The 25,875-nt window shown below is 43.9% G+C and overlaps 1 protein-coding gene across 1 annotated transcript in view; it reads left to right on the top strand.

The window, feature by feature from the left end:
- Nucleotides 1–5,376: 5,376 nt before the first annotated feature.
- Nucleotides 5,377–25,875, top strand: part of LOC110527988 (plexin-A2) — a 55,920-nt gene continuing 35,421 nt past the window's right edge. Inside the window, exons 1-3 of the mRNA XM_021609704.3 lie at nt 5,377–5,975; nt 21,341–22,684; nt 23,834–24,016. Coding sequence (XP_021465379.1) covers nt 21,464–22,684; nt 23,834–24,016 — 1,404 coding nt within the window. The 5' untranslated portion in view covers nt 5,377–5,975; nt 21,341–21,463. The remainder of the gene's footprint in view (nt 5,976–21,340; nt 22,685–23,833; nt 24,017–25,875) is intronic.

The raw sequence follows: 25,875 nt of genomic DNA, 5'->3' as shown, positions 1-25,875 counted from the left end.
TCAGTCAGGAAGTTAAAGCTTGGTCGCAAATGGGTCTTCCAAAAGGACAATGACCCCAAGCATACTTCCAAAGTTGTGGCAAAAGGGCTTAAGGACAACAAAGTCAAGGTATTGGAGTGGCCATCACAAAGCCCTGGCTTCAATCCCATAGAAAATGTGTGGGCAGAACTGAAAAAGCTTGTGCGAGCAAGGAGGCCTACAAACCTGACTCAGTTACACCAGCTCTGTCAGGTGGAATGGGCCAAAATTCCCCCAACTTATTGTGGGAAGCTTCTTGAAGGCTACCCAAAACTTTTGACCCAAGTGAAACAATTTAAAGGCAATGCTACCAAATACTAATTGTGTGTATGTAAGCTTCTGACCCACTGGGAATGTGATGAAAGAAATAAAACCTGAAATAAATAATTCTCTCTACTATTATTCTGACATTTCACATTCTTAAAAAAAGGTGGTGATCCTGACTGTCAGGAAAAGTGAAAAAATGAATTTAAATGTATTTGTTTAAGTATGAAACTTCCGACTTCAAATGTAGACAACGCTCCAACAGTCTTCCCAGCACAGACCTGGCCAACGAGACATGCTGGGTGTGGTCAGCAGAATGTTGTCATATAAACCACAAGGCCCATCCCAGCATGTCCCGGAACACTTCGTTGATAAAGGATTGGAGGACTGAAGGAACATTAGATGATGGTTGGGATGAGGGGTAAAGGATAGCTGAACTCAACAGTGGCTTTATTCAGTTTTCGATAGTCAATGCAGGAGTGCAGTGCCCCATCTTTCTTCTTAACAAAAAATAAGCCTGAGGAGCCTAGTGACATAGAGGTGGCTGATAAAACCCTGCTGAAGGCTCTACTGTACGTAGATCTCCATGGCCTCGGTCTCCACATAGGAGAGGGGGTAGACTTGTCCTCTCGGGAGGGCTGCGTCAGACAGCAGGTCAATGGCACAGTCCCAGGGGCGATGAGGAGGCAGGCATTTAGCCTGGGTCTTAGAGAAAACTTGTTGCAGATCCTGGTGTTCCTCTGGTAAATCCACTTGAGGGGCGTCGTCCGGACTTTCCACCATAGTGATGTTGACAGACACCGCAAGACACCTCCCCTGGGTTGGAACAGGGGAATTCCCTGGCTTGCCACCTCCTCGCCTATTAGTGAATAGAGGGCAGGTCGGGGAGTAATTACAATTTTCTCCACCGTAGGAGCAGAGGCCCAGATTCCTCCTTCTCCTACACGCTGCCTCGGGCAAACATGCAGAACCCACCTCCATCGGCTCTGGCCACGTAGCAGGTCTAGCCATGGGCTCTGGATTCCGCGCAAGTCTTCGTCTGGACCGCAGGAGGTTGTCCAACCGGATCGCCATGCTGATGAGCTGGTCGAGTGACAGGTTGTCATCCCAGCAGGTTAACTCCATCTGTACCTCCTTCCGCAGTCCGCTGTGGAATTTCTCTACCCAAAATAGAGTACATCATGAACATGACGGGGATGAATCCCAAAACAAACAAGTATATTTATAACACAGGGCTGTAACCCAAACAAAGCGCGAGGTGTAAACCTCTAATAACTACACGGGCGAGACCTGTAATAACAAGTGCACACTAACACGTTAACACGAAATCCGTACAGATACTCACAAGACCAACAGACATGGAACAATAATCAACAAGGACAATGGGGAACAGAGGGCACATATATATACACATACTAGGGGGAATGGGAACCAGGTGTGCATAATGAGACAAGACAGTCCGGAGTTGGTGGTAATGATCCAATTCATTGATGCCTAGAAGGGCGGAGACGTAGACCTCTGGAGCTGGTGAATGGAATGAGCAGCAGTACCGGGGGAATCCGTGACATGAGGGTAGTAACATGTAGATAGATGGATTAGATGCTGGATCCTAAAATACCTTATTACTGCAGGTACAGTATGTTTCCCACAAAGTGTCAATAATCTTGAGAATATCTTATTCTCAAGCTGCAGTTTTCTTAGTAGTCATTATTTACGTGATAATGCCCGATAAGCCATGTTTGGAGGATATATTGGCACGGGTTTGTCTCGGGCCGGCAAACCGTGCAAATGTATCCTCTAAACACCGGCTTTCAGGGCATTATCAATTTTATATAACGGGTTACCAACCATTCAAATAATGATTGACATATTTTAATTAAAAACTTTATTTTGATGAATTTATTCATACTTTTTTATCCATATATCCATAAACATTATGCCAGCTGATTCATGATTTCGACTGGATGAGAAAGGTTGCCTGCCTTTCTGTCTCGTCCCGACACCCGACATGTTCATTACTATGGAACAGCTGGAGATCGAATTTGAATATCGAAACAATGTTGCAAATGTTGGAGAGACAGACAGCAAAGTTTATATAAATCTCTGCTGTTGAAAACTAAATGTTAGTCTAAAAGAAATGTGAGATAATGTCTAGATGCTTTTTATAGTGGAGATCAAGTTTATAACATGCCTCGCTGGGCTGATGAGACAGTGGATTGTGCAGTCAGATGGAACAGAGTATATAGGCATTGTAACGTCATAGATTTAGCTGGTGGTAACTTGTGGAATAGACACTGGCAGGAATGCGCTTTTAACCAATCAGCATTCAGGATTAGACCCACCTGTTGTAAAAAAAGGTTTAGACATATGTATGTATACGCTGGATACAGTGCATTATTACCATAGTTCTGGTTCTCTCTGATGTGGTAAGCTCTTTGTGTCCATAAGGCAGCTTCATGAATATTTAAATGTCATATGTAGGTGTAAATAATGCAATGTCACGCCTTGACCTTAGAGAGCCTTTTTATTTCTCTATTTGGTTAGGTCAGGGTGTGATTAGGGTGGGCATTCTAGTTTTTCGTTTTCTATGTTGGCCTGGTATGATTCCCAATCAGAGGCAGCTGTCTATCGTTGTCTCTGATTGGGGATCATATCTTGGCAGCCTTTTCCCACCTGTTGTTTGTGGGATCTTGTTTTTGTATAGTTGCCTTGAGCAATGCAATACTGCACATTTGTTATTTTCGTTGTTATTTTTGTTGTAAGTTTCACTATTAAATATAATGTGGAACTCTACTCATGCTGCGCCTTGGTCCGATCCTTCTATCGACGAACGTGACATGCAAACAAATAAAAACACAGTGCACATTTACTAGGCAGCCAACAGTAAAACGCTGTGTCCCCTTAAGGTACAGGTAACTGCCAAAATTAAGAAAACACTTAAATGAGCGATACAAAGTATATTGAAAGCAGATTCTTCCACAGAGGTGTGGTTCCTGAGTTAATTAAGCAATTATCATCTCATCATGCTTATGACAGTTGCCCATTATTTTGGCTACAGGAAGATATCTCAGTGACTTTGAAAGAGAGGTCTCAAAGTAGCATAGGCGGTTTAAAAGTGTGTGTGTGTGTCTCAGTCGCCAGATCTCAACCAAATTGAACACTTACGGGATATTCTGGAGTGATGCCCTAAACAGCATTTTCCACCACCATCAACAAAACCCCAAGGGACGTAATTTCCCATAGAAGAATGGTTTCGCATCCCTCCAATAATGTTCCAGACACTTGTAGAATCTATGCCAAGGTACATTGAAGCCGTTCTGGTGGCTCGTGGTGGCCCATGCCCTATTAAGACACTTTCTTGGTGTTTCCTTTATTTTGGCAGTTACCTGTAATTGCCTTCACAATGACCGCAGTACAAATATTTTCAAACATGGCAGTACAGCACAGCTTCCTGCTTGGTACATGCATTTCATTAGGTTATCAAGTTTATTAAAGTAGATTACTTTTCAAGTAAGTCTCAGCACGTTTGAGTGACCATAGATCATTGTTTTCCAGCTGTTTTCCAGTTTTCCAAGATTCAAGTATCATTTTTACAAATGTCTTGTTATAATCCTAAAATGATGGATGTGAAGTGAACAAAGTATGAAACTACTTCAGTGTGTTGGTTTAGCAGTCCTCTTAGTCTTGCTCATTTTAACAGCTCAGGTTTGTCTTGTTATTATCCATCTGTTATGACAGCTTGATTGAGCAGCCAGTCAGTTCAATACAATTCCATTGTACCCCCTTCGCTTTTCTCTTTTATGATAATATATTTCCATGCAGTAGATTGCATCTAGCTGTTCAATTCTGGCACTATACGTGAATGGGTTCATAAGAAAAGACATCTGAACAATGCTTTGTATGGCGGACACATAATAACAGTATTAATGACCAACATGATCACTTTGCTGGGCAACTGAATTACAAACCATGATGAAAATGCAAGATGTACTTCTTGTTGTCCATGTTTTTCCCCTTTGAATTCAAAGACCTCTCACATCACCATGATGTTTTTTTAATACAACAATGGAATATTCAGACACAATGACTAAAATAACTCACGTACCAGTCCTGTCCAGCTCATATTCACGTTATTTTAAATAGGCAGACAGTACACAATTGATGCGGTTGAATTTGATTATTATTATTCTCTCTATTCCCTACATTCACTCTCTTGTTACTCTGCCAACCAGCTTTGTACTGAATAACTCGTTATATGTTCAACTCCTTCCTGTTCTGAAACCTTTGTGTTTTTAGAGTGCTCTGTCTGTCTGTTTTTCTCTGTGTAATTGGGGCTCTTGGCTAGTTCACCTGGAGTGGGCCAGTGGGGGAGTACCTGCCATCTGTACTGCTGTGGGGGAGCCCAGCCTGCCCACTGGCCACCTAGGGGCCGCTCAGCACTTAGGGGCCGCTCAACACCTAGGGGCCGCTCAGCATCACCAGGAGGGCCTGACATCTCTATCGTCAACCGCTGGGTAATGAGGGCCAGACAGCTGGCCGACTGACAGTCTCTGCTACTGCCTCAAGGAAAACTGTCCGAAAGGCATTCTGAGCTTTTCAGCAATGTAAGCAGTTCTCTGGTCAAGACACTCTGGGTTTGACTTTGAAGTGTATACAATGGCACCCACTGCCTGTTTGTTAATTAAACCATGGTTGATTTTACCTCAAAATGTGACCTTATTCTCTATTTGGTTAATATTGTTTGGTTATGTCCTCTCCCAGGCTGTGTCTATAGCAGAATATCTCCACAAGAAATGTTATCTTATTCACAAAATTGCCTCTGAGGGTAGTTTATGTACACTTTCAAAAGAGATATTCTGGATGCTCTCTATTAGTCTGATTAGAAGCAAGGCGAAAGAGTTCATTGAACAAGTGTGGTTGCAGCAATGAACCTACAGATGTCAGTGTTTTAAAGGGAAATGTGACATTTACATCGTCATATAGAGAATGCAGTAAAAACATGTATATATTCGAACTGGCTCTGACATTAAAATAATTCACACACCCCTCCCCTCCAGTTTATCCTCGATAGACACACTTGAGAACAAGGAACAACGAAATATGAAATGTATTGGATGATACTGTAATTGAAGTCTTTTTAGCTTTTGTCACTATACGCATGAAGTAAAACACGCAATACAACTGAGCACAGTATGTGAATGTGAGAGCATCAGATGACTCGGTCATGTGGACAGACTTGTCGATGAAGCCAACGCTCAGTCTACGAAAAAATATTGCACTGAGCCCTAGTGAAAGGATGACGCGAGGGAGGTTTGGTTTAATCCGCACACACTGTACGTGAGATGAAAGTAAACTGACGAGAGTCCTGTCTTGAAGCCTACCACCGGCATTCAAACACCGAATGGAAACGTGAAGAGTCTTTTGAAATGTGTAATTGGGGTTGCGAGTTTAGAAAACACGTAGGCTAAATATCCATTGATCAAATGAGAGAACTGTTTCAGCGTGATACATGAGAATCAAAATTGTCGCATCCTGAACGTTTTTTTCTCAGTATATGGACATTGCGCGCATCACCGCTGACTGTGCCATTGTGGGACATTTTCCAACCCCAAAGGAAGGACACTGAATCCAGCAGATCCTTTATTCATTCAACACACTAGACACATCATGACTGAGACTTTCTACTGCTCAAGGTGAGTACCATACTAAGATTGATAATTGCAACCCATGAGGACGAAATTGCAAAGTTGGGATACTTTACGCGACCAGGGCGCATTGAAATGACAAGCGCGCGTCCAAAATAAATGAGCTACCGGTACATTCTTATTGTTCGAAATTTATTTACATACCGGTATATTATTTCAGGGTGTAGGCTATTCCAATTGTAACAATTCCGTAGAAGTAATGTTGAATTGAGTTATAGTCTACTGTGATATCATCTCGTTTTCCCAGACAGTGAGCAGCTGATGGGCACATAACGCATGCAGCACGCATATGCTTCATGACTTATTTATATGGAAATAAAGTATCTATCTGGAATATCTCAGATTCTGATACATTCTCTATGGAGTCGCTCTTTAGTGGTACTGCACAATCATGGACATATTTCTCTATAGAGGTATCATCTGGTATGATCATGAGAACACCAAGATTAGACCTCTGTGGGAAATGGGTTTTTGAGGCAGGCACTTTACTTGATTGCCAACTGTCAGGGATTCTGGGTTTAGGCAGCAGCAGCACACACAACCTAAATATCCTTCAATGAGACGTCATTGTAAATATGAATTTGTTCTTAACTGACTTGCCTAGTTAAATAAAGGTTAAATAAAAATAAATAAAATCCTCATCATCATCATCATCATCCTCAATGGGCATACATCAAAATGTGCATCCTCATAGAGATAAATGCATCAGGTACCACCAAACCAGCTGTGGAGAGAGTTATCTAATCCTGTTGAGAGTTGTTTGGCCATTATCTGTAGTTGTATGTAGTTTACTGGAACTTCGGTACACATAGCCAGCCTTGGCACAGGAGTGAGGTTAGAATCTATTGAGTTGATGGAGACAAAGTGCAAAGCGGAGAAGAGTTGGAGCCTAAACAGCCAGAGTAGATGCAGCTGCAGTGCAAACTTCCACAATGATGTTAACCAAGCTCATCTCATCTTTGTTCTGTGTGTGTATTTGGGAGAGGTATTGGATTTGGTGCCTTTTAAACTCTCCCAGTCAAGCAAACCAGATGGACCCAGGGCTCTCTGTGTTCCTGCTTATCTCACTGGCCAGTTGGACTGGATTTATTCAGATGGTCCCACCAGAGCTATAAAGCTTCTCACAGAGAGGGAGATTGGCCTCTCTCTGTTTGCTCACTAATGCCAGGCCGCTACTTTATCAGTTGCTTGCTAAATTTAGAATTTAAATGGGTCTTTATTTTTGTTCATTTTTTATTGCTACACTGTAATATAATGATATTGCATTTTCCTTTGGAGGTGACTCAGAATTGCTTCCATTACTGTATTTCTCTATATATTTATTTGCAAGTGCCAATGGCAAACAGAGTGCTATTTTGTTGCAGCACAACTTTCTGTAATGTATCGATTAAATGAGACTTTCTGTAATGTATTGATTTAATGAGACTTTCTGTAATCTACTGATTAGATAATATGTAACATCTGTCATGGACTCTCATTTTCATTGCCTTTCATCAGTCATGAGTTCCCTTCATATCTTTAGATTGAATGTTGCAGCACTGCCTTGTGTGTTCTTTACCGAGGTGTCATGATCCCCCTTTGGAAAGGATTATTGATTTAAACAAAGATTATAGATAAAAGAATACAGTTCACTCACACATGATATATATTTAGCGTGGCGTGGTAGCCTGATCAAATGTTGACACTATATAACTATGGTTGTTGTGTGATCAAATCAAATCAAAGTTTTTTTTTCACGTGCGCCGAATACACCTTACAGTGAAATGCTTATTTACAGACTATAATCAATGGTGTGAAAAAAAGGTGTGTATGTGTGTGTGTGTGTGTGTGGTGTAGGTAAATGTATATAGGTAAATGTAGGTGACTGTATAGTTAAAGTGACCATGCATATAAGATAAACAGAGAGTAGCAGCAGCGTAAAAGAGGGGTTGGGGGAAGGCACACAATGCAAATAGTTACCTGTTCAGGAGTCTTATGGCTTGGGGGAAAAAACTGATGAGAAGCATTTTGGTCCTAGACTTGGCACTCCGGTACCGCTTGCCATGCGGTAGTAGAGAGAACAGTCTATGACTGGGGTGGCTGGGGTCTTTGACAATTTTTAGGGCCTTCCTCTGGTGTTGAGGTCCTGGATGGCAGGCAGCTTTGCCCCAGTGATGTACTGGGCCATACGCACTACCCCCTGCAGTGCCTTGCGGTCGGAGGCCGAGCAATTGCCGTACCAGGCAGTGATGCAACCGGTCAGGATGCTCTCGATGTTGCAGCTGTAGAACCTTTTGACGATCTCAGGACCCATGGCAAATCTTTTTATTTTCCTGAGGGTGAATAGGCTTTGCCGTGCCCTCTTCACGACTGTCTTGGTGTGTTTGGACCAATCTAGTTTGTTGTTGATGTGGACACCAAGGAATTTGAAGCTCTCAACCTGCCCCACTACAGCCCCGTCGATGAGAATGGGGACGTGCCCGGTGCTCCTTTTCCTGTAGTCCACAATCATCTCCTTAGTCTTGGTTATGTTGAGGGATAGGTTGTCTCTGACCTCCTCCCTATAGGCTGTCTCGTCGTTGTCTGTGATCAGGCCTACCACTGTTGTGTCATCAGCAAACTTAATGATGGTGTTGGAGTCGTGCCTGGCCATGCAGTCGTGGGTGAACAGAGAGTACAGGAGTGGACTGAGCAGGAGGGGACCCCTAGGGAGCTCCAGTGTTGAGGATCAGCGTGGCAGATGTGTTGCTACCTACCCTCACCACCTGGGGGCGGCCTGTCAGGAAGTCCAGGATCCAGTTACAGAGGGAGGTGTTTAGTCCCAGGATCCTTAGCTTGGTGATGAGCTTTGATGGTACTATGGTGTTGAACGCTGAGCTGTAGTCAATGAACAGCATTCTCACATAGGTGTTCCTCAAAACATCATCAGGAGCAATGTGGGTCAGCGGCAATGCCATGTACTCTAGTTGCAGTAGTAAGTCAGGCAAATTAGTGTATGTAAGACAATTACACGGTGTGTGACTGCACAGCAGCTCACTACCCAGAGCTGGAAACTCCCCCGTTGCCCACGGAGACACTGATTAAACACAACTTCTTAGATGCTACAGCCTGAGGAGAAGAGCATATGTGAAAGAGGGAGCGTCACAAAGAAAGGCAGGGAGATAGAGTATGAGAGTAAGAAAGATAAATAAAATCCCCCAAATGAACAAACATTTCCTGTAGCTGTTGTGCTCCCTCTTCTCTTACCTCATCAGTCCCCCCTCAAGCACCTGTTTATTTAGAGCCTGAGCCAACATTGAGGTAAAACGACTGTACATTTATATTCAAAGTAGTGGAGAGTGTGGGAGGAGAGATACAGGTGGAGGGAAACAGGGAGCTCACCTGCCATATGGTTCCTTTGGCAGTACACTGCATGCAGGGATTGCTATCTTGCAATATGGCACAATGCCTACAGATTGTTATCACTATTGTCAATGTAAATGCTGCTGTCACAGTGCTATTGTATTGGATGATCTCCTACAGGCTACTTCCATGTTGATTTGTAATCTCTGGCACTTTGTGATGGCATTGTGCCAGTGTAAATGGGTGAGCCTTTTAGATATTAAGTGAGACACACTGATGAATTAGTGAGAGAACGAGACCAATGACAGGACATTGAATAGATGAGCAGGGTTGAGAACTAAGAGATAAGAGCAGAGATAAAGAGATATACAGGACTCTAGGAGGGAACTTGACAGTGTCAGACATGTCATGTGAGGAGGAAGCAATGCTGCATACTGTATAGGGGAACATGATTTGTGCAGCAAAGTCCGTCTCTATGCTTTTATTCCCTGTACCGTGCCCTTGACTCATGCATTAGTGCAGCGTTTCAAGGTAGGGGCAGGCCGGCCCTCCAGACCATGGGAAGAAGCTAGGCTGATGCTTGTATTTGCATAGCTCTGTGTGTGAGCCACCTCCTTGGCCTTATTTACACTTAGGATTAAATCTGGAATGGGTGCTGCCGGTGCACCGGAGACTCCAGAGAGGAAGTTGTGAATAGCAGACAGCATGAATTGTCTCTCCTCCTCTTCCCTGTTTGCTGTGTTTCTCTCTGGGCTTCCAGCGATTTTTGTCAGCAGTGAAGGTAGCAGATGCTCTGTAAATCTTTGATCGTAATTATTCGTGCCAGCTACCTCCATCATTGGCATCCTCCTCCCTACACAGCCATATGGGATAGTTGAGGGAAATTGAGGAAACATACAGCTTTGGTCTGAATCAGTTATTATTGGCTTTGTGTGCATGTCCATATAAGGGTGTGTGTGCATGTGTGAATATGTGCTTCATGTGTTTCGTTCTATTGTGTATGTTATTTCCTCCTCATATGCTGTACTCTGTACCCGGGAGCCTACTTTGTATATGGAAGTCTACTGTCTATCAGTTGAGAGAGCAACATCTGCACTGCTTTCACTTTTCTATCCTGAATGATTGACGCCAACAAACCTTACACAGTATAGCGAACTATACAGTCATACCTGATCTACAGGGGCAGTTACAATAACTGCAGGATGTCGTAAGCAATACCAAAAAATGAACTCATGGCAGAAACGGACTGTCATATTGTACCAGCACAAAACTGTCTGAGTATCTAGCTGAGGGAACACTTCCAAACAGAACTATAGTTGTTCCTTGTCCCTGTCCCAATCACACTGGAGAAGAGAGCTTGTATTTCACTGGCCTTATTCCACATTCCCATCAGCTGTTATTCCAACAGTGCACTAGTAGCTTTACTCTTCCCTGCCGTAGCAGCGTACAGACGTGCTCTGGCTACAGCAGAACATAGTGCGTCTCTGTCTTTCCCTGAATGCTGAATTATAGAAGACCTGGTATTGCACTTGGGCTGCACAGGTCACTTTGACTTTCCCCTTTGATTGTCATCATACAGTACATACAACATGAGCACTCCCTGATTCAAAAGCCTCTTTCAAGTCACAATGAGCCAGTAGAGATCTACAGTGAAAGGTATGGAAGACAGAGCCCAGGGAAGTTAATTTATGAATGAATCTGACTATGGCAATATTGGGATGCTCTATATTTCCATGCGGACCCAGAATTCTGCAGTGTTGCAGAAATGTCTATTTTATCGCTGTGCATAATGCCATGCATTGTCAAGGGGTCACTGATTGTGTTTTGGCAATATGCTTGAAGAGATTCCTTTCCACAACCTTGGTTCACCACCCTGTGTTTTTTTTTAATGAGTATACCATTCTAGATTGATAGAGTGCTGTTTTATGGTTCCCCATAAACGTCCTCTGCTACCCTGCCATCATTCTTAATGCTTGGTCTCTAAAGCTAGCAATTTGAGAATTGTTCACTGAACAACACAATTGATATATAAATGATATTATGTATAACAAACAATCCAACAAACTATGCTATCAAATACAATTATTAATAGCTTGAATTTATTTGAAGAGGGATATGGTCACTAAATGGTAGAATTCACTGCTTGTATGCCTATCCAATAATCACAGTATTGAGTGGTTTAAATGAACATCCATATGTCATTATAGCCATTTTAGAGCTGAATGTGGGTTTGTAAGAAGACCAATAAAAGCAGAATCCATAGCCCCGGGCCTGGCCCTCCAATGAGAACACAAATAAGACACGGAGGAGTGATCACAAAACATTTATTTTACCATAAACCCCACAGGTCCCATGTGATTAAATCTGACATTCGTTTAAAAGTCATCGTTAACAAAGACGGCATTTTCATGTCCTAATTCCTCTTCCCATCACTGTAGGTACCAGTGTCAGCCTCCGGCTCTGGCTCGCTCTCCCCCCCCATCTCCCCCACGTATGACCTACTTCTGTCTCCGCATCATTGTAAACAGATCTACTAATTGCTTTCATTTATTCATTTGGAAGTCAAGTTCTGTTGGGGCTGGCGCCCTCCCAGTTCATTCATGTGTGACGTGTACAATTCTCCCCTCCCCCCATGACTCATCCACATGGATTTGTGGCAGACCCCATGACAAAGGTATCCCATCAGGCTTTGTGATTTAGCCAATGATTAAATGAGTGCCATTTTGAGTGCGAGACATTTTTGCAGTGTCCCATTGTGACTAACCTAGAAGTGTGGCACATGACAATATACCGAACAGAATGCATTGACAAGCTCTAGAAGGAATGAAGATATCTTTATGGGTATATGGCTTTGTAAAGTTTTTGTCAACGCCCCTGATATTCCACCCTAAAACCTAGAAGTGGGGAACATTGATGTTGAGCAATTCTCTGGAGGCAGTGCAGGTTTGATATGACCAGATCACATACAGATGTTCATTTGATCACTCTTTTGTTTGTCCTTGTTGCTAAAATATGCAGAGGAGTTTCGCGATTTACATAAATTCACTGAAAACCCACACTAACACCCGTTATATTAACAGTATTGTACTTTTCATGTAGCCTACCTTTGACCAGCTAATAGCCTAACCATCGATCAAGCAACATCAAGGCCTAAACCTGTTAAAATCCTGTTGCTGCAGGATCATTTTGCTGTAAAAATATTGGTCCAATGAAGATCCTATATCTGTACACTCCTGTCCCTGTGCCTCCAACCTGTGTTATTACTCTGTTTTGTCCAGCCTGATCAGACTAGGCCACAAGACACACAATGTTCATCACATCTGATGTAATAACACAACTCTATTGTTGACTCAGTGTGAGAACATTGTGTCTGTCCTGCAGCCTGAAAGATGGTGTCAGAGTCTGTCTGATTCCAATCTTCTCACATGTTATCAGCCTGTGACCAGCAGGAGCCTCAAAGGCTGCTGCAAATGGAACGCATTGGGCCCCACCGAGCCATAAAGTACAATAAGCACTGTGCATGAAGTGCATAAAGCGGGAGAAGGAGATATATTTCTGTGATCATTTTAGTTCATGTTTATGTATGGTTACAGACGGTTACCCTCCAATGAATCACACATAATAAGACACTGCAGAGTTTATGCCAGAATGTCACCCCAATGCATGCTGAAAACATAGGCACAGCCCTGTGGATCTCGGTGGGGTTCTTAAGGTCAAATTAAAAATGGTGGCACAAAATTTTGACTCAGATTGGTGCCCGCCACCTTAGCCAGAGGCCTGAGCATGTTCTTCTATGAGTTTGTGTGAATGAGTCACGTCTGGGGCTGAGGCTGGGGTTGGCAGGAGCGTATCTGTCTGACGAGGCAGTGTATTCAGCAGGGAGGGCTGCAGCCAGCAAGATGCTGTCTCTACAATCTAGGGTAAACAGAGCAGCATTACTGCACGCCTCAGACGAGACTGAATCGAGAAGAAAATAAATAGATGGGCTGCTGTTACTTCCTGCTTCTCGCCCACCTTGTTATGTTTAACTTGATCTTCACAACACTGAATTAACCTCTGTAGGTCTCTGTATTGCGGAACTAAAATTGAGGGATTACCTATCATTTTGCACAGACACAGGCACAACACTTGAGGCGCAACTAACATCTTAAAGCAAATTATGTTGAGGTTCATAACACTGAAGTTTGTCATATGATTTTGGATTGGAATGACTTAGAATAAAATATTGGATTTCCCAAACCACTGAACACAGCAACTCAAGGTGGTCTTCCATGATATTGTAAACTGGGAGCTTAATATAGAGTTTGAAATGGGGTGTACTCCTGGGGGGATAAAAATGATTAGTGACAATCCATTTGCTTGCGGAACCTGTTAATGGAATTCACTCTCTGCATGTACAACAATTAAATGCTGCATAGAGACAAACCAGATTGCCCTGAAGGCATCATAAAACAGAGCTACGACTCACACCTGTGTGTGAATCCTGTAGAAGGGCCCAGAGACTCACTAGGCTAAGGCTATTCATTATATTTCACTACAAAGACCAACTGAATACAGTATGTTATTATATAACCACATGTATACCAAGATGGCATAGCAGTCAGGCGTCCTTTGTCCTCGTCTTGTCGTGTCCCGTGTATGTATATATATATATTTACATCTTTCTTCGCATATCTTTTAGATATTTTATTTTCTAAAAACTCAACTTCAAAACAATCTCCTGCAACCCGCCTCACCAATTAAAAAAAAGGTATTATTTACCTCAAATCTGAAATCCACAATAGAAGCTAGCCAGAAGCTAACCAAAAGCTAGCCTGAAGCTAGCCAGAAGCTAACCAGAAGCTAGCCAGAAGCTAGCCAGAAGCTAACCAGAAGCTAGTCAGAAGCTAACCAGAAGCTAGCCAGAAGTTAGCCAGTTTACTGGCTAACGTTCGTATTCAGCTAAACACGGTTTGTGGTCATCAGCTATCCTTTAGCTCGAAAAGCTATCGCCAGTTTTGTACAACGCGACTCAGACCAGAACATATCGGACCTAATTTTCTCTCCATATCCCCGGATTTCAACCGCAAGCTCTGGACATTTACTCCTGGATCTCGCAGCTAGCTAGCTGCTATCCGTGTGACTATTGGAAAACGTTGATCCCGGAGCAAACATCAATTATTCCGGAGCTAGACAGCTGAAGAGTTCCATCAGCCACTTCTGGGCTACAATCACCTATCCAGACCCGTTTTACTGCCGATGCGGAGCCCCACCGGGCCTTTACGACTGGCCTACCGACGTTATCTGCCCGAGGGAGTTATCCAACTGGCCCCTCCCTCGCGATGTTACCTGAACGCCCATCTGCGGCCAGCTAATTGTTAGCTGTCTTATCGGCTGCTATCTGAATAGGTCTATCGGACAATTTTTCTTGGGTCACTATAACTATATCTATTTTGCCATTCGGATTAATCCCCTCTACCACACGGAACCCCACTAATCTACCGACGGAAACGCACAAGGTGGCTAAAAACAGACCTCCATCCTATGCCAGCTTGCTAACGATGGCCCGGCTAGCTGTCTGAATCTCCGTGACCCCAACCAACCTCACTACTCACTGGACCCTTATTATCACTCCACTAAGCATGCCTCTCCTTAATGTCAATATGCCTTGTCCATTGCTGTTCTGGTTAGTGTTTATTGGCTTATTTCACTGTACAGCCTCTAGCCCTGCTCATTATACCTTATCCAACCTTTCAGTTCCACCACCCACACATGCGATGACATCACCTGGTTTCAATTATGTTTCTAGAGACAATATCTCTCTCATCATCACTCAATACCTAGGTTTACCTCCACTGTATTCACATCCTATCATACCTTTGTCTGTACATTATACCTTGAAGCTATTTTATCGCCCCCAGAAACTTCCTTTTACTCTCTGTTCCGGATTTTCTAGATGACCAATTCTCATAGTTTTTAGCCGTACCCTTATCCTACTCCTCCTCTGTTCCTCTGGTGATGTAGAGGCGAATCCAGGCCCTGCAGTGCCTAGCTCCACTCCTATTCCCCAGGTGCTCTCTTTTGATGACTTCTGTAACCGTAATAGCCTTGGTTTTATGCATGTTAACATTAGAAGCCTCCTCCCTAAGTTTGTTTTATTCACTGCTTTCACACTCTGCCAACCCGGATGTTCTAGCCGTGTCTGAATCCTGGCTTAGGAAGACCACCAAAAATTCTGAAATTTACATCCCTAACTATAACATTTTCCGACAAGATAGAACGGCCAAAGGGGGCGGTGTTGCAGTCTACTGCAAAGATAGCCTGCAGAGTTCTGTCCTACTATCCAGGTCTGTACTCAAACAATTTGAACTTCTACTTTTAAAAATCCACCTCTCTAAAAACAAGTCTCTCACCGTTGCTGCCTGCTATAGACTAGCCTCTGCCGTCAGCTGTGCTCTGGACACCATATGTGAACTGATTGCCCCCCATCTATCAGAGCTTGTGCTGCTAGGCGACCTAAACTGGAACATGCTTAACACCCCAGCCATCCTACAATCTAAGCTTGATGCCCTCAATCTCACACAAATTATCAATGAACCTACCAGGTACCACCCCAAAGCCGTAAACACAAGCACCCTCATAGATATCATCCTAACCAACTTGCCCTCTAAATACACCTCTGCTGTTTTCAAGCAAGATCTCAGCGATCACTGCCTCATTGCCTGCATCTGTAATGAGTCAGCGGTCAAACGACCTCCACTCATCACTGTCAAACGCTCCCTGAAACACTTCAGCGAGCAGGCCTTTCTAATCGACCTGGCCGGGGTATCCTGGAAGGATATTGATCTCATCCCGTCAGTAGAGGATGCCTGGTTATTAAAAAGAAAAAGCCTTCCTCACCATCTTAAATAAGCATGCCCCATTCAAGAAATTTAGAACCAGGAACAGATATCGCCCTTGGTTCTCTCCAGACCTGACTGACCTTAACCGACACAACAACATCCTATGGCGTTCTACATTAGCATCGAACAGCCCCCGTGATATGCAACTTTTCAGGGAAGCTAGAAACCAATATATACAAGCAGTTAGAAATTTCAAGCAGAAATTTGCTTCCTGCAACACAAACTCAAAAAAGTTCTGGGACACTGTAAAGTCCATGGAGAATAAGAACACCTCATCCCAGCTGCCCACTGCACTGAGGATAGGAAACAATGTCACCACCGATAAATCCACTATAATTGAGAATTTCAATAAGCATTTTTCTACGGCTGGTCATGCTTTCCACCTGGCTACCCCTACACCGGTCAACAGCACTGCACCAACCCACAGCAACTCACACAACCCTTCCCCATTTCTCCTTCTCCCAAATCCAGTCAGCTGATGTTCTGAAAGAGCTGCAAAATCTGGACACCTACAAATCAGCTGGGCTAGATAATCTGGACCTTTTCTTTCTAAAATTATCTGCCGAAATTGTTGCAACCCCTATTACTAGCCTGTTTAACCTCTCCTTCGTGCCGTCTGAGATTCCCAAAGATTAGAAAGCAGCTGCGGTCATCCCCCTCTTCAAAGGGGCGGACACTCTTGACCGAAACTGCTACAGACCGATATCTATCCTACCCTGCCTTTCTAAGGTCTTCGAAAGCCAAGTCAACAAACAGATTACCAACCATTTCGAATCCCACCATACCTTCTCCGCTATGCAATCTGGTTTCAGAGCGGGTCATGGGTGCACCTCAGCCACGCTCAAGGTCCTAAACGATATCTTAACCGCCATCGTTAAGAAACAATACTGTGCACCCGTATTCATTGACCTGGCCAAGGCTTTCGACTCTGTCAATCACCACATCCTCATCGGCAGACTTGATAGCCTTGGTTTCTCAAATGATTACCTCGCCTGGTTGACCTCTTCTCTGATAGAGTTCAGTGTGTCAAATCGGAGGGCCTGTTGTCCGGGCCTCTGGCAGTCTCTATGGTGGTGCCACAGGGTTCAATTCTTGGGCCGACTCTCCTCTCTGTATACATCAATGATGTCGCTCTTGCTGCTGGTGATTCTCTGATCCACCTCTACGCAGACTACACCATTCTGTATATTTCTGCCCATTCTTTGGACACTGTGTTAACAACCCTCCAGGCAAGCTTCAATGCCATACAACTCTCCTTCCGTGGCCTCCAATTGCTTATAAATACAAGTAAAACTAAATGCATGCTCTTCAACCGATCGCTGCCTGCACCTGCCCGCCCGTCCAACATCACTACTCTGGACGGTTCTGACTTAGAATATGTGGACAACTACAAATACCTAGGTGTCTGGTTAGACTGTAAACTCTCCTTCCAGACTCACATCAAACATCTCAAATCCAAAGTTAAATCTAGAATTGGCTTCCTATTTCGCATAAAGCATCCTTCACTCATGCTGCCAAACATACCCTTGTAAAACTGACAATCCTACCGATCCTTGACTTCGGCGATGTAATTTACAAAATAGCCTCCAATACCCTACTCAATAAATTGGATGCAGTCTATCACAGTGCCATCCGTTTTGTCACCAAAGCCCAATATACTACCCACCACTGCGACCTGTACGCTCTCGTTGGCTGGCCCTCGCTTCATACTCGTCGCCAAACCCACTGGCTCCAGGTCATCTACAAGACCCTGCTAGGTAAAGTCACCCTTATCTCAGCTCAATGGTCACCATAGCAGCACCCACCTGTAGCACGCTCTGCAGCAGGTAAATCTCTCTGGTCACCGCCAAAACAATTTCTTCCTTTTGCCGCCTCTCCTTCCAGTTCTCTGCTGCCAATGACTGGAACAAACTACAAAAATCTCTGAAACTGGAAACACTTATCTCCCTCACTAGCTTTAAGAACCAGCTGTCAGAGCAGCTCACAGATTACTGCACCTGTACATAGCCCATCTATAATTTAGCCCAAACAACTACCTCTCCCCCTACTGTATTTATTTAGCTCCTTTGCACCCCATTATTGCTATCTCTACCTTGCACATTCTTCCACTGCAAATCTACCATTCCAGTGTTTTACTTGCTATATTGTATTTACTTCGCCACCATGGCCTTTTTTTTGCCTTTGCCTCCCTTATCTCACCTCATTTGCTCACATTGTATATAGACTTATTTTTCTACTGTATTATTGACTGTATGTTTGTTTTAGTCCATGTGTGTTGTTGTATGTGTCGAACTGCTGTAAATGAGAACTTGTTCTCAACTTGCCTACCTGGTTAAATAAAGGTTAAATAAAATAAATACATATCAGAATAGAAACTAGATCAGGAAAGTCTCAGAGTTAGGGCTCTAAAATTTCAATCAATTCCCTGTTTTTTCAGAAAATCCAGAATTTTCCAGCCCTGTTCAGAGTGTACATTATGCAGACGTGAGAAAGGCATTGTCAGGAGTTAGCATCTCTTGCTCTCCCTCCCAGGGGCCACAGGATTTAACTTTTATGTGGATCCTGCACAGTACAGCCTGCAAGGGCAATGACACATTTTCTTTTTTATCTGGATATAGAGAGTTTTGACATTTTCCTTCTAACATCCAGCCTTAAATTTGTAGCTGACATGAATTACAACCAAATAACTACATGATGACAGGATGACAACATAACAGGGCAGCAATGCCAGTGACAGTATGTACATAGTGCATAAAACATTAAGAACACCTAATATTGAGTTGTGCCCCCGACCCCCTTTTGCCAATCAGAACAGCCTCAATTTGTTGGGGCATGGATATCTCCAAGGTGTCTAACGCGTTTCACAGGGATGCTGGCCAATGTTGACTCCAATGCTTCCCAAAGTTGTGTCAAGATGGCTGGATGTCCTTTTGGTGGTGGACCAATCTTGATACACATGGGAAACTGTTGAACCTGAAAAACCCAGCAGCATTGCAGTTCTTGACACAAACCGGTGCACCTGACACCTACTACCATACCTCATTCAAAGATACTTACATCTTTTGTCTTGCCCATTGACCCTCTGAATGGAACACATACACAATCCATGTCGCAATTGTTTCAAGGCTTAAAAATTGGATTTGAATTTAACAATTGACAAGGAATCATAGTGTTCACCTGGATTCACCTGGTCAGTCTGCCATGGAAAGAGCAGGTGTGCCTAATGTTTTGTACACCAGTGTATAATTGTCATCAGTTTGAGAGTGAGTATATAATAGGATATGTGTTGTATGTTGTAGAGAACAGGGAGAGAATACACAGAGTGTCTGCCTGCCAAAGGGACAAGAGGAAACAGGGACACTCCAGTGATTTCCCCCCTGACGTCTTTGAGGCAGGGACAGATGGAGAGGAGATGCTGGAGTGGAGCTGGAGAAAACCCAGACACCACCGTGTCAGTCCTCCAGTCCTGTCTGTCCTCTCCATCCCTGGCTCCTACACAACACACCCTGCCGGACACCCTGTTAGTAGTAGCAATGGAGTGCAGCCATGGCCACTGCTGTCCACTGCTAGGACACAAATTACAATTTTTATTTAAACTTTATTCTAAACAGGAAGTCTCATTGAGCTAAATTATCTATTTTCCTATCTTAAGGGGACCTGGGACAGAGAAAGAAGGCAATTGTCTCCAAGCTAAAGTCTTTGAGCTGGTCAGGGGCTTCCGTACCATTCCACTGGGAAGTTGAATGTTTTGTGAAGCAGTGAGGCTACAGTAGAGAGCTATTGGTCTGGCATCAGACAGGACAGAGCATGTGGCGTGTGGCGGCAACACAGCCTTAGAGAGACAGCTTGGCTAAGTCTCTAGAGCTGCTGGGACGCAGACAAAAGAAGCGGGTGCACGCAGATGTGGGCTCCTAATTTACAGTCCTCTCCTCCGCGCATGGCACTTTTATTACTACTATAATGGACTGGGATGAAGTGAGTGCATGTATGAAGCCAACAATTCTACCTCATTGTGATCAATGTTCCCTACCGTAGATTAATAAGGAGTCATATAAAAAAAGGTAAAAGTGCAATTTGTTCTCCAGGTCCAAATTTACTAACCAGGTTATCTCATCGGTGTGAGAATTTTTTTTATTTAGACAGATGCAAACTCAAAGCATACAGCACATGATGAATGGATTGTGAAAAGAAAGAAAGTCATGAATAAAGATTTTTTTTTACAAGGCTTTCACTCTCCTTTCTCTAATCCACTCATCCATCCACTCATCCATCCACTCATCCATCCATCCATCCATTCCATGCAGTATTCTAGGGCCATTGTTTGTCCCCTGGTTGAAGTAAAATATGCTAATGAAGTAAAAAAAAGGGAAAATGAAAGGGTTGATGCTGTCCGACTCTGAATCCTTAATGATTCACCGCCAAAAGGCCTGATTAATTTAGGAATGTCAGACGTCCTGGAAAGAGTGATTAATTCCTGGAGGATTTAACCATTTAGGAGAACAAGAGGGAGGGAAGGAAAGAAAACAGGCATCTGGAAATATGTAAGCATAATTAATACATTTGGATCCTATTTAATTAGCTGTCTAAACAGTATGTAAAGCACAGAGTCACTGTTTGTCACTGCTTTGTTGAAGTAATAGGCTACAGACCTCCCTGGTCATCACAGAGAGATAATGAACCCCTGCAGATAGGGAAAGCAGAGAGACCTCTCCTGCTAATCTGGCACTCTTTATTGATTGCAATGGGGATGGAGATCTACACTGCTCCTGTGAAGTGATTACTGGAATTACATGTTCTGTTGATGTATGTTGTGTCTGAGAAAGCAGAGTGGGAGAGAACAACAATGGTGAAACCATTTCAAGATGGTATTTATCAGTGTGATTCTGTTCTGTCTCTGGCCTGTATCTCTTCTTAGCCCTGTCTTTTATAATGGAAAACTCTTGTCACTGTAAAATGTCAACCTAGTAAAATTGGAGGGAGGTTATTCATATATTTATTTGAACCAAAACCTTATATGAATAAAACCCTATTTCATGAGTCCTTGCTAAAGATTTATGAAAGGTTTATTATAACGCCTTTGATTTGTTTCTAAATCATTCAAAGTATTCTAGGTCATCAAGACTAAACCAAACCATTTATTTTCTCTTTCAGGATAATGTGAAGACCATTGTTGCGGATATCAACTAGAGTACAGCCTGACTGAGAACAGTCGTATTCATTCCTACCCTACAGCACTAGACATTTAGTCTGGACTTGCCATCTCTTAGAAGTCCTATGGGGATGGGGATGTGCTTGGATATAGGATGCATTTACAGTGGAAGTACTAAGGGGCAGTCATGGTCCCTGACGTGGTGGCTGTTGGTCTTGATGCCCATCTCCCTAGCAATGGGCCAAGGCCAGTCCCAGTCCCTCAACACCTTCAAGTCAGAGAGAAGGGAATGGACCCTGAACCACCTGATTGTGCACAAGACCACTGGCGCTCTCTATGTTGGTGCTGTGAACCGGATTTACAAGCTATCTGCCAACCTGACCCTCCTGGTCTCCCATGACACAGGACCTGAGTACGACAACAAGGCCTGCTACCCTCCTCTTATAGTGCAGCCCTGCTCTGAGCCCCTGGCCTCCACTGACAACATCAATAAACTGTTGCTCATAGACTACTCCCACAACCGCCTGCTGGCCTGCGGCAGCCTCTACCAAGGCGTCTGTAAGCTAATGCGACAGGACGACCTGTTTATCCTGGTGGAGCCCACCCACAAGAAAGAGCACTACCTCTCCAGTGTCAACCAAACAGGCACCATGTATGGGGTCATCGTGCCCTCTTCACAGGGCCAGGACGGCACCCTGTTCATCGGCACGGCCGTGGGTGGGAAGCAGGACTACTTCCCTACCATCTCCAGTCGTAAGCTGCCCCGTGACCCAGAGTCATCTGCCATGCTGGACTACGAGCTCCACACTGACTTTGTATCCTCTCTCATTAAGATCCCCTCTGACACGCTAGCTCTGGTCCCGCGGTTTGACATCTACTACATCTACGGCTTTGCCAGCGGGAACTTTGTCTACTTCCTGACCGTGCAGCCAGAAACCCCAGAGAATGGGATGCCTGCTGGCAGTTCCCCAGGTGACCTGTTCTACACAAGCCGCATCATACGCCTCTGCAAAGGGGACAGGAAGTTCCACTCTTATGTGTCACTGCCAGTGGGCTGTGTACACAAGGGAGAGGAGTATCAACTCCTACAGGGTGCCCACCTGTCCAAGGCAGGGAAAGTACTGGCCAGGTCCCTCAACATCAGTGCCCAGGATGACGTCCTCTTTGCTGTGTTCACCAAGGGCCAGAAGCAGTACCACGAGCCCCTGGACAACTCAGCCCTGTGTATCTTTACCATACGAGACATTAACGCCCGCATCAAAGAGCGCCTGCAATCCTGCTACCAGGGAGAGGGCAACCTGGAACTACATTGGCTACTGGGAAAGGATGTGCAGTGCACCAAGGCGGTAGGTACCTGTAGCTACCTGAAGAGGGCTTTGCAACCAGTCCCTTCATTAGCACCCAGCAAGCCAGGGGCTGACCAGCACTGGCTCCTCTGATGTGGCATACAGACACATTATTCAGACAGTGAAGGTGACAGGTTAGATAATTGAATATTTAAAGCTTTTTGATTACCCCACAGCCTTGATTACACCAACAGTAGTTGATAGGCCCCAAGGTAGCCAAAATCCAGTTACAGAGTCCCATTCAACATTTTTATATTCCACAAGAGCAACAGAGAAGTAAGTGGGGGAGATTCATTTATAATTCTAATCAGAGGAGTTTTCTATGCGGCTTTTATACCATTCAGAGGTTTAGGCTCTCCCTGCGTGGCGCAGTGGTCAGAGCAGCACGCTTCTCTTCCAAGCATCATGAGTTAGCGCCAGTGCTGGGTTATTTATTTGTATTATTTTGGTGAGTGCAGAGGAAGGCGTTCTCAGGACCGTTTCAAACGTCCACAATTGAAGTCAGCCTTCTCTCTCTATGTTTCTCTCTCTGTCTCCCTTTTTCTGTAATTCAGTATGATAGGAGTATCTCAGCATTCAGAAAAACAGGTAACAAGGACATCCATCAAGGTTGCTATTCAGCAACTCTCACACAACCACCCATTTCGACAATAGTCTCATACTGCCTCTTACCCCTATCATCACTGTTCCAGTGCAGAAGAAAGAAGAGATTCTCTCGAGAGGTGCAAGAAATTAAAGTACAAATGTGTTGCCCTAAAAAGTGAGATTTCTATTCTGCCTGACAGGCCATTAGTGGAGGTTTGAGGTGGGTTGTGCTAGATGTACTGTAGCAGGACTGCTTAGCTTGTGAGCCTCTTTGATGCTAAATCAAAAGCTGACATCTCTGGGGCTGTGTGTTTGTGTGATGTCAGATCTAGCGATTTAAAATCACAGAAACCGGCACCAAATACATAGTGTTTTCATGTTTGCCAAGAGCAATTAAAATGATCAACAAACACACTCTCCTGGCATTGTTGACAAATTTAACAGCCCCAATATATTTTGAAGTCGCTAACTTTGAATACCATGGTAACAAATGTGAAGTACACCTTCTCTTGCTCTCTGTCATCTCACCCATCTCTCCCCATCTTTCCCCATCCCTCTCTGCAGCCTGTGCCTATCGATGATCACTTCTGTGGGCTGGACATCAACCAGCCCCTGGGGGGCTCCCAGCTGGTATCTGGCCTGACTGTGTACACTGAGACCAGGGACAGGCTGACCTCGGTCATCTCTTACGTCTATAACGGCTACAGCGTGGCCTTCCTTGGCACCAGGAGTGGCAGACTGAAGAAGGTAAGCATGGGTAATACACTGACAGATATAACAGGGGGATTCTTTCTCCACAGTCACGTACAGTAAGCAGCCAACAGTTAGAGATCAATGAGGATTTATCAACAGGAAAAATAAATCAACAGCCAAGACTAGCAATATCATAGATTATAGCCCCCTGGGTTTAATTGCTATGCAAGAGGCACAAATCAATTTTGACAGTATTTAGTTTCTTCAGGAGTCTCTCTTGATTTAGGCCTTCCGAGTGGCGCAGTGGTCTAAGGCACTGCATTGAAGTGCTAGAGGCGTCACTACAGACCCTGGTTAATTCCCAGGCTGTGTCACAACTGACTGTGTTCAGTAGTCCCATAGGGTGGCGCACAATTGGCCCTGCAACATCTGGCTTAGGGGAGGGTTTGGCCAGGGGGGTAGGCTGTCATTGTAAATATGAATTTGTTCTTAACTGACTTGCCTAGTTAAAATAAGGTTAAATACATAAAAAAATATATATAACTGTATTGACATAAATCAAGATAGGGAAAGATTATTGTATGGATGAATGGGAACATTGTGACATTAGCCAGTGGGCACAGTGTCAGCCTGTCTGGCACACATGCAGGGTGGACTTGGAGCAGAGGCTCACATAACTAGACAATAACTCCTCTGCTTTCTCTTCCCTCAGTGTGTGTGTGTACGTAAGGACAGGGTTTATCATTACACTGACATGATGCAGACTCCATAGTTCCCCCATGGAACATCATGTCTGCACTCCTATTCCATCATTCCAAATGGTCACAGAGAGTGGAAGTGGGGCATGACAATAAATGCCATTAGGAGATCAGTCAGGCAACAATGCCATTGGAAAGGGCAGGCTGAGCACACTGGAAGGTCAGGGGTCAGAAGGTCAAATGAATAAGCAACACTCTCACCGTCCAGCATCTAGGGATATCACACCCAGCAACACCCATTTCCAACCCGACTTCACATGTCTTTTATCAACAGATTAGATATGTCTGTATGTTTGTTGTTGGAGTGTGGTCTTCTTGGGTAATTTCCTTCTAGATTGGATTCCGTTGTTCCATTGTTTAGCCTACTGTGTTTTCCTGGCTCAAACTCAACACCAATGCCGAGTATGCCAGTAATCCACCAGTGTGCCACCAGTGACAGTAAGGCTCCATTTTAATAAGATTAAATGGTATAATGCAGATTAAATAGTGTCAGCAGGTTATGGCTTACTTTGACGTAGTTATTCACTTACCAAGAAGAGGGCATTGACCTCTGTAATATAGGTGTTGCATGGCAAAACACGAGAAGGACATGAATGCATCCAATATTCTTCTCAGTGCTAAGCTATAATCACTTAGTAGTATTTCCTTTGGATTAATATGATAAGCACACAGCTCTCATGAATGATCTCAAGTGCAGATACTGCATTCATTAAAGCTTTTTGAGAACTGACCAAGTGAGGACACTTTCCAATGTGTATGTACTAAATTACTTGAGCTTTTCAAAGACAGCTTCAGAGCGGAAAGGAAATATTTGGTAATTGAAGTGATTAGACGAGAATCTCAGACAGGAAGATGGGGACTGGCAATGAAGGTGTGTTTGAGTCTCTATTGAAAATATTTTCAGAACGGCATGCTTTGAACAGTAGCCTCAGTAAAGATATCTTCACAGCAGATAAACAGTTCACCACAAATTATATTCTAAATCGCAAGAGACAACATTCACGTTTAGATCCACAACATCTCAAATGCAAACAAAAATGATTATTATAATAATACAACAAAATATATATAGTAACACAAGGAATAAATACTCAATGAGCAATGATGGCCTGGCTATGTGCATGGGGTGGCAGTACTTTGTCAATGTGCAGGGGT

This window comes from Oncorhynchus mykiss, chromosome 7 (assembly GCF_057628025.1).
Source record: "Oncorhynchus mykiss isolate SJ-2025 chromosome 7, ASM5762802v1, whole genome shotgun sequence".
In the NCBI taxonomy this organism is placed as follows: Eukaryota; Metazoa; Chordata; class Actinopteri; order Salmoniformes; family Salmonidae; genus Oncorhynchus; species Oncorhynchus mykiss.
The sequence above is the reverse complement of the archived record's forward strand: the minus strand, read 5'-3'. Positions and strand labels throughout refer to the sequence as shown.